This window comes from Papaver somniferum, chromosome 8 (genome assembly GCF_003573695.1).
Source record: "Papaver somniferum cultivar HN1 chromosome 8, ASM357369v1, whole genome shotgun sequence".
Taxonomy (NCBI): domain Eukaryota; kingdom Viridiplantae; phylum Streptophyta; class Magnoliopsida; order Ranunculales; family Papaveraceae; genus Papaver; species Papaver somniferum.
Genome location: NC_039365.1, coordinates 30,334,481 through 30,341,748, shown reverse-complemented (window position 1 = coordinate 30,341,748; position 7,268 = coordinate 30,334,481). Strand labels below are relative to the sequence as shown.

The following is a 7,268-nucleotide window of genomic DNA, read 5'->3' as shown; positions in this document are numbered from 1 at the left end:
GGATATTCCATCACCAAATGAAGGGAAAGCCGACTATTCTTGATATGAATGGAAGGACCATTGGAAGTTCACTAGAGTTACCCGGAAGTTGTAGCAATTGGTTGGTGATAACACCTACAACTTTTCTAGAAGTGAACAGGCTATTTTCCCAGCGTTTAATAGGGTTGGCCAACTTCTGGATCGTGTATACCCCGAAATTCACAAAATCATGCCATACGGGGAGAGAAGCAAATGAGCACATTAAACAAGCGACATACATTCCAATGATTCTACCCAGAAATGTGAGATAACAACAGCATAAAACCCTACAATCACAACTACACATCAAGATCAACCCAGTCGACAATATTAAAATTCCTACCTGCCGGAATAAAAAAGTACAAACACTACAGACCTGGGTTGGGATTCGTCAGGTTGTTACATTACATCCCAGGTCATCCTTTAAGAATGTCAAATGGTTGATGTGTATACAGACAAGTCAGACACAACAAGGTGAAGTTTCAAATATATTTGGTAGCTTTCGGATAATGAACAAGCAAGACACACGACTCTGGTCAGTGAGTAACCATTACGGCAGTGGTGAGAGCACCATCAGTTAGCTCCTTCAGGCAAAGAAATGTTAATGTCAGTGGCTGAGTTCCTCGAGTCATGCACATTGTGTAAAGAAGCCCAATTATCTCCACGGAACGAAGAGGAAGGAGCTAGATTTGATTTTGGGGCTGAATTACGGTGTCCGCATCCCTCGTCCATATCTGCACTGGATATAGGAATTGCAGCTGTTGCTGTAGCTGATGTAGTAAACTCGTGCCTTGGTCTCTTGGGCTTGGGTTCCTGGAGAGTGCTTGACAGAAAACTCCCCACCACAACCTAATTGTTGGAAACAAGGGAATTAAAGTATCAGAAGTTGGATTAGGTTGCAAGATGACGCAGCAAGGAAAAAAGAAAAGAAAAAAGATCACGCCACAAACATAACGCTTCAGAAAAGAAAAGAAAAAAATGGATTAAAAGAGTACTGATTTTGCAGCATTACCTGAACAGGACTGGCAGCTACTAATAGACCAGCAACTCCACCACCAACAACACGACCATCTGGACTTGCCAAAGAGACACTCATACCACCAGATCGACTCCGTGTTCCTCCGCTCTCAGTGGGCATGAATGAACCCGACAAAGAAAGAATCTCGAACCGACCCTAGAAAAAAATTAGCACAATTGAAATCAGTCGGGTGTATCATAGCATACCATAACGAAAAATAAGCATGATGTACAGATAAATAAATTGAGGTAGCTTCCTAAATGAAGCTGCTAAACAGGACAATATCTTCAAACCATCAGAAGACTGGATATAAAGCTTAAGATAGCTTGTTTTATGCCCATATACCATAAACAAGGTATACGCATCTACTGACGCAGCGACTAAATTCGCTCAGGAGGTAGTCGGCTGACAGACACATATGGGATTCGACTTGATATTATATGCTGAACCTCACTTACTTCACTAACTCAGAGATCAAGCATGCTATCTTGAAGCTACGGTTCGGATGGACCCAGGTATGCTTCCAATGACTCAAGTTCATTTGATATACTTTGATAGTGGAACGGGTTACGAATCCTCGTGATAATCAAGACCAATGTGATTCTTGTAAGGCTGTAAACCCTCCTCCCAATTTTGGACTGGATGCATGGACCAATTCAGTCTTCCGGCAGATGTTTTTATGTGTCGTTTGGTAATTTCTCAGTTAAACCATATTTTTAGGGTTATCATGGTACTTAATCCGACAAAAATTAGCTGTTCATAAATGACACCCCCCATAAAAGGAGTACTTTAAAGTATGAATTCTCTGGATTAAATCACAAAAAATTGAACAGAAGTATGGAAACCATTCCTAAAGAATGCAAGAAGAGAAACATAAAAAGTCCACGTACTTATTGCCGTTATTGACATTATGTAAATTGTGTGTGGAATTAATCAGCAGTAGGCCATTAAAAGGATCCTTAATGATGAGCTGTTGATAACTTTTTAGCAACGGAAGTAACATGGCTCATCCTAAAACAAACAGTACGAGTCATGTGGCTCTGACAGTTGAATCTCACATAAAGAAGTTTGACTACTATTTAAAGCAATTGCTTCATGGTAAATTATAATGCAAGCAATTACGCAGACTCTAAATCTAGTAAGGGAAGAGGAAAACAGAAATTAGTACCTAGCCGATGAACTAGACAAAAGAAAAGCATGATTAAAAAGAAAATATGAAATAGTGTATTTGTGAATCTTATGAACAGTTGCAGCAATTTTAAGCTACATTTAAGAAATTCATACCTCATACGTCAAAGTTCCACCAGAAGAATCAGGCTGACGAAGTGTAACATTTGAAATTGCACCATTAGCAGAGAGAATACATATAGCTCGAGGCCCTTGTTGGGAGAATGAAATTATTTTCATGGTAACATCCTACGTAATAAAATGAATTGATTATATGTTAGCAGAAGGAAACTTTTGCTAAGAAAAATAGAAACCTAATATTTCATTGCATACTGGCTTTACATTCACATCAAAATTTATTCTACTACAGTTATCATGTGCATGGAGGTTAATAAGTACAAGCCTAATCTACTTCTTTTTACGTGTCAATCACCATTAACTACGTAGCAAACTGAAAAAACCATGCTAGCATCAGCAGATAAAAACTGAACATTTTGTCTCTTAACAGTTGACTGCACTGAACCACCTAAACATGATTTAACAGGGTCCCAGCCCATGGAACTTGAGTCTAGATCCAGGGTCTACAACAGTTTCCCTCATCACCATAAAGTCTAATTAGAAAACCTTGCCAGATATCCCACAAGCACAGACCCCATTAGCTCCCTTTTCAAAACTTAATTGCATCTTCAAAGTTCAAATAGGGTTCATCTACTCATGGCACGAGAATAAGCGTTGGCGCAAGAAAATCTTGGCACTAATCCTTTACATTGCTACTTTTTTTAGCTGTATTTTGGTTTGCACGTTGTTTTATGACAACGAAATGAGCCTTGTGGGACAGAATAAGAAGTTCTTCAATGTTCTCATCAAAACCTGATGTAAACTGGTTGAGTTTTCTTTATATAATCTGACTAATGCCTTGTTCACAATATCCTGCAAATGAATCATTCAGCAGTGCGTGTTCTCTAATACCAGAGCTAGTTCAAGATTTGCCTACATACAGTTACTATTCCATAATAATGATATTTGCTATTACTCTAAAAGGTAATTTTGACTACATCAAAGGTAAGATCACGCAACCAATTTTCTAAATGAGTTAAGATAGGTAAAGATATTTTCTAATAAGTTAAAACACGAAATGTGGTAAATTTTGATTACTAAAGCAGGAAGAATATATGAATAACATATATCATGATTTCGCCTGAGGGTATAAGAATTGAATCCAGATCTGTGTGCAAGCATAAAAGTAGTTTGGATAACATTTCAAATAAATATGAAAACATTATGGAGTTTCTTGAGCTTTTTGTCGAAGTATACCTCTCCTGCAGCGACGGTGATGACATGTGGAGTGAAGTTTGTACCAACAGAGCATGGAATCAACTCACCTGCGAAAGGCATTTTGATCAAAGTCTAACTCAAAAAGGAAACCTTACACTTCATAAGTCTGTTTTTAAAGTTGAAACCTTTCATGGATAAAAATAGCATTATCATGTGAAGTATGACATAGACAAACTAACTGAGCAAAGCATATCCTGGAGTAGTGCAGACATATAGAGGAACTTTTGCACGTCGTACATAAACGACAAAAAAATAATAGAGAATCACATCTTCAATGTTTGAATCTCATTTCTCATGCAACTACTCCGCAATGCAAGGAGGATTATAATTTGAAGAAAGTGCAAACTTTGAAATGACGAATGAGTTAAGATAACTATTTTACATTAAGAAAAAAAAACAAAAGGGAAAATTGAACACTTAAATGCATGCCAACGAAAAGTGGTATGGGATTTGGGAAGACAAGAACCACTAGTTGTCCCTGCAAACACAGTCCCATAGCAGTAATCATAAACATCCTTCTACAGAAGCTTACTGAGTATTGGTATAAAGAGTCTGCCATCTTATTCGGGACCCAACGATCAAGATCGTCACCAACTAAGCTCAATATAATATACAAAAGTAAAACAAATATCTAAACATCTTAGACTAGTAACAACAGAACCCTCAGCTCATTCTTCCACTGTTAAACCAGTGTAATGCAATGATTTTCATTCTTCCCTTATCTTAAAACCAACATGACAAAAAGGCGATAAATACCGGTATCTCAACCAGATAAGGAAGATTCCCTAAACTCCCACACCAACCCCATAAAAGTCTAACCCTTAATTCACAACCACCATTTTTCTTGTAGATTTCAAGATCCCATAAAAAAAGGTCCCACAATTTACTACACCTCTGAAACCTCTAAATCATGATAGAAACAGGACCAAAAACCTCAAACTTGTCAACATAATTTGAACACAATCATATCACATAAAACAGTTCTCTAGACTCTAAATCAAATTTCTAACATAACAATCTCCCAACCACAATATTAATACCACTTAAAACCAATACAAAATTTTTACTATAACTTTAAAAAAGACTCATTACCTAAATTCTCCATCTCGTTTTTAGGACTAGGCTTAGGTTGGTGTGGCTTGTTCATAGAACCAGCTGGCCGCCCTCTACCCCGCTTCGCCGAGAAATCGCCACCACCACCACTGCCGGCTGTTGTTGTAGTAGGTGAAGGCAAAGGTGCTGAAGCGGATATTGGAATCGGAGATAACGCCAAAGAAACAGCTCCATCTGGTCCATATTTTCTAGGTCTACCTCTTTTTTTCTTGCCAGATGTTCCTCCTGGTGAAGAAGAACCTACAGTACTACTCACTGAAGTTAATCCACCAGTGACAACAACTTGATTATTATTATTGTTATTACTGTTAGGGTTTTCATTTCTAGGTGCTACATGAAAGTTTGATGCAGCATCTACACCCATCACTGTAACTCCTCCACCAGAACTTGTACCATCCCTTCCTTCCATACATAGATTCTCTTCAAAACCCTAGAAAAAATCTAAACTTTTTCCCAACCCAGTTTCAATTACTCACTCAAGATGTCTCCAAACCCTCAAAAAAACACAAAAAATCAAACTTTTTTCTTTAGACCAAAATTTTCAAAAAGTAAAATGAAAGCTTTTTGAACTCAAAAAGACAAGAACTCACTGAAACACAAACAACTGTCAACCAAATCTAGTACTAAACTAGTTCAACCTTAAACTTAAGAACTAACTTTGAACTTAACTGACTAGATTTTTCACTGAAAAATCAAAACTTCTCCATTACTATTACTCTGCTAAACAAGATAAAAACATCTTTCATTAACCATTAATTTTAATTTATTTTCTTTTTCAAAATTAAACAGAAAAAATTCAAAGAAATTGCAAAAACCCTAAAAGGAAAATGAATTTTTGCTAGTTTTTGGTTTGTTCTATCTGGTCTGGTATTTGAAGTTCTTCTAAAAACAAAATTTGAGAAAAAAGAGGAAATTTTTTATTTTTTTGTATAAAATGAAATTTAAAGTAATAATTAAATATTTATTGAAAATATTAACAAAAAGGATTTTATTATTAAATACAGTACCCGAAATATACGTTTTTTGAAGGGGACATTTTTTTTGGTTAATAAAATCATTTGAAGTCCGTTGGGATATTATTTAATTAATTAAAAGATATATCATCATTAATTATTACAAGATTTTATAAAGTAATTAATATTTTTTGGAAATATAAAATTAATTGTAAATTGCTTTTAAGTATACATTTATTGAAAATTTTTGGTTTGAAAGCTGCAAAGTTAGGAAATGAGCCCCCGCCTTTTTTTTCTACCACTGACCTACTCTTTGTCTTTTTCTGGAGTTGAAAACTCGTGGAAATCGACACTATCATTGATGTAATTACTAATCCGTGCCCCTGTAGTTATCCATAGTCCGAACTCAAAATATCTGACTGACTGTGGTGCAGTGTGCCTTCCTTGCATTTAGCTTACTCTAGTGCTACACACTACTACTGTCGAAGTGTTCCGGTACGTTTGGATTCGAGAAGTATTTCTATTTTCTCAGAAGTAGAAGACAATTTCGGAAGTTGGAACGAAAAAATTTGTTTCATGATAAATTAAAATTTATTTTAGAAATTATTTTGAAAGTGGATCGCCAAAAATTGAAATTGATCTGAGGAATTGTTTCTAATTTCTACCATATCAACAAATTTGCCAATAGATTTGTTGATCAGCTACAAGGTGAAAATTGTCCAGAATTATCCAACGTATACATTTGGGACATGACTCTCAAGAGTCATTTGCAAGAGATTTTGAATTTCAAAATAACCTGGATTCCCATTTCCTCCGCACATTTAGAGAGGGGTTTCTTGTATTTAGACACGTGTCAGTTAAACCATGTGGGACCCACAGTTTGGAACTGCTGTCTTTTTGTTTTTTTAGTAGTGGGTTGACTGTTCTCCTTAAGTTGTAGGAGTACAACAGTGTTAGTTAGGTTAGGATGTGAAGCTTTATAAATGATGACCAGAAAGAAAGACAGGAAGTCAAAGAGAATATGTGACGTGGACTGGTAGAAGACTGTCAGCCCATGTGGATAACACAGTTTTCCAAGAACATGGATTATGTTTTGTTCACCAACTTGTATAAAAAGTGTGAACATCATCGTCCATCTCACCTAGAGGAAGCGCCGTGGAAGAATGTTTTTGTTGGCTATAGCAAGTTTGTAGCCAAGAGCAACCGGTATCGGAAATAATATTTCTAGATTGTAGTGAAAAGTTGAGCCCTCGCCACAAAATGTTAGAGATTTCTAACACATCGTAGCATAGCTAAGAGTCTAATACTGTGTTTGATAATAGGGAAGAGAAACAATTACATCGAAAGTGATTCCATGGAATCAGTTTTCTGGGGAAGACAAGGAAAAACGTTACATGAAATTAGGTATAAAACATACTTTAGACCATGCTTTTTTTACAATTCCATGGAAACATATTTTTGATCAAACAACGGAAAATAAGTCATTTCCATGGAAAGATCGCTAGTTCCATGGAATTAACTTCTATCAAACACAAAATAAATACCGAGTATATGTATATGTCAGGTTTTCAATAAAAACCCAATTCTCGTCCTCGATTTCTTGTATGTTTGAACTCTTTTTTCACATTCAATCTTGGCCTTCTATTACGTTTAACGAGTGGCAA

The 7,268-nt window shown here is 36.1% G+C and overlaps 1 protein-coding gene across 1 annotated transcript; it reads right to left on the bottom strand.

The window, feature by feature from the left end:
• Nucleotides 1-232: 232 nt before the first annotated feature.
• On the bottom strand, nucleotides 233-5,666 carry LOC113304735 (AT-hook motif nuclear-localized protein 1-like). The gene is made up of 5 exons (XM_026553880.1): nucleotides 4,631-5,666; nucleotides 3,518-3,585; nucleotides 2,321-2,452; nucleotides 1,031-1,192; nucleotides 233-867 (listed from the first exon to the last, which is right to left on the bottom strand). The coding sequence occupies exons 1-5, from the start codon at nucleotides 5,058-5,060 to the stop codon at nucleotides 592-594; spliced, it is 1,068 nt and encodes a 355-aa protein (XP_026409665.1). The 5' UTR covers nucleotides 5,061-5,666; the 3' UTR covers nucleotides 233-591.
• Between the last annotated feature and the right edge of the window lie 1,602 nt (nucleotides 5,667-7,268).

Excerpts from the sequence above, each read along its gene's own strand:
- LOC113304735 (XM_026553880.1), bottom strand. The coding sequence starts at position 5,060 with ATGGAAGGAAGGGATGGTACAAGTTCTGGTGGAGGAGTTACAGTGATG. Across the intron at positions 2,453-3,517 it reads TCACCGTCGCTGCAGGAGAG|GATGTTACCATGAAAATAAT; the intron begins GTATACTTCGAC and ends TTTATTACGTAG. Across the intron at positions 1,193-2,320 it reads GTGGAACTTTGACGTATGAG|GGTCGGTTCGAGATTCTTTC; the intron begins GTATGAATTTCT and ends ATTTTTTTCTAG.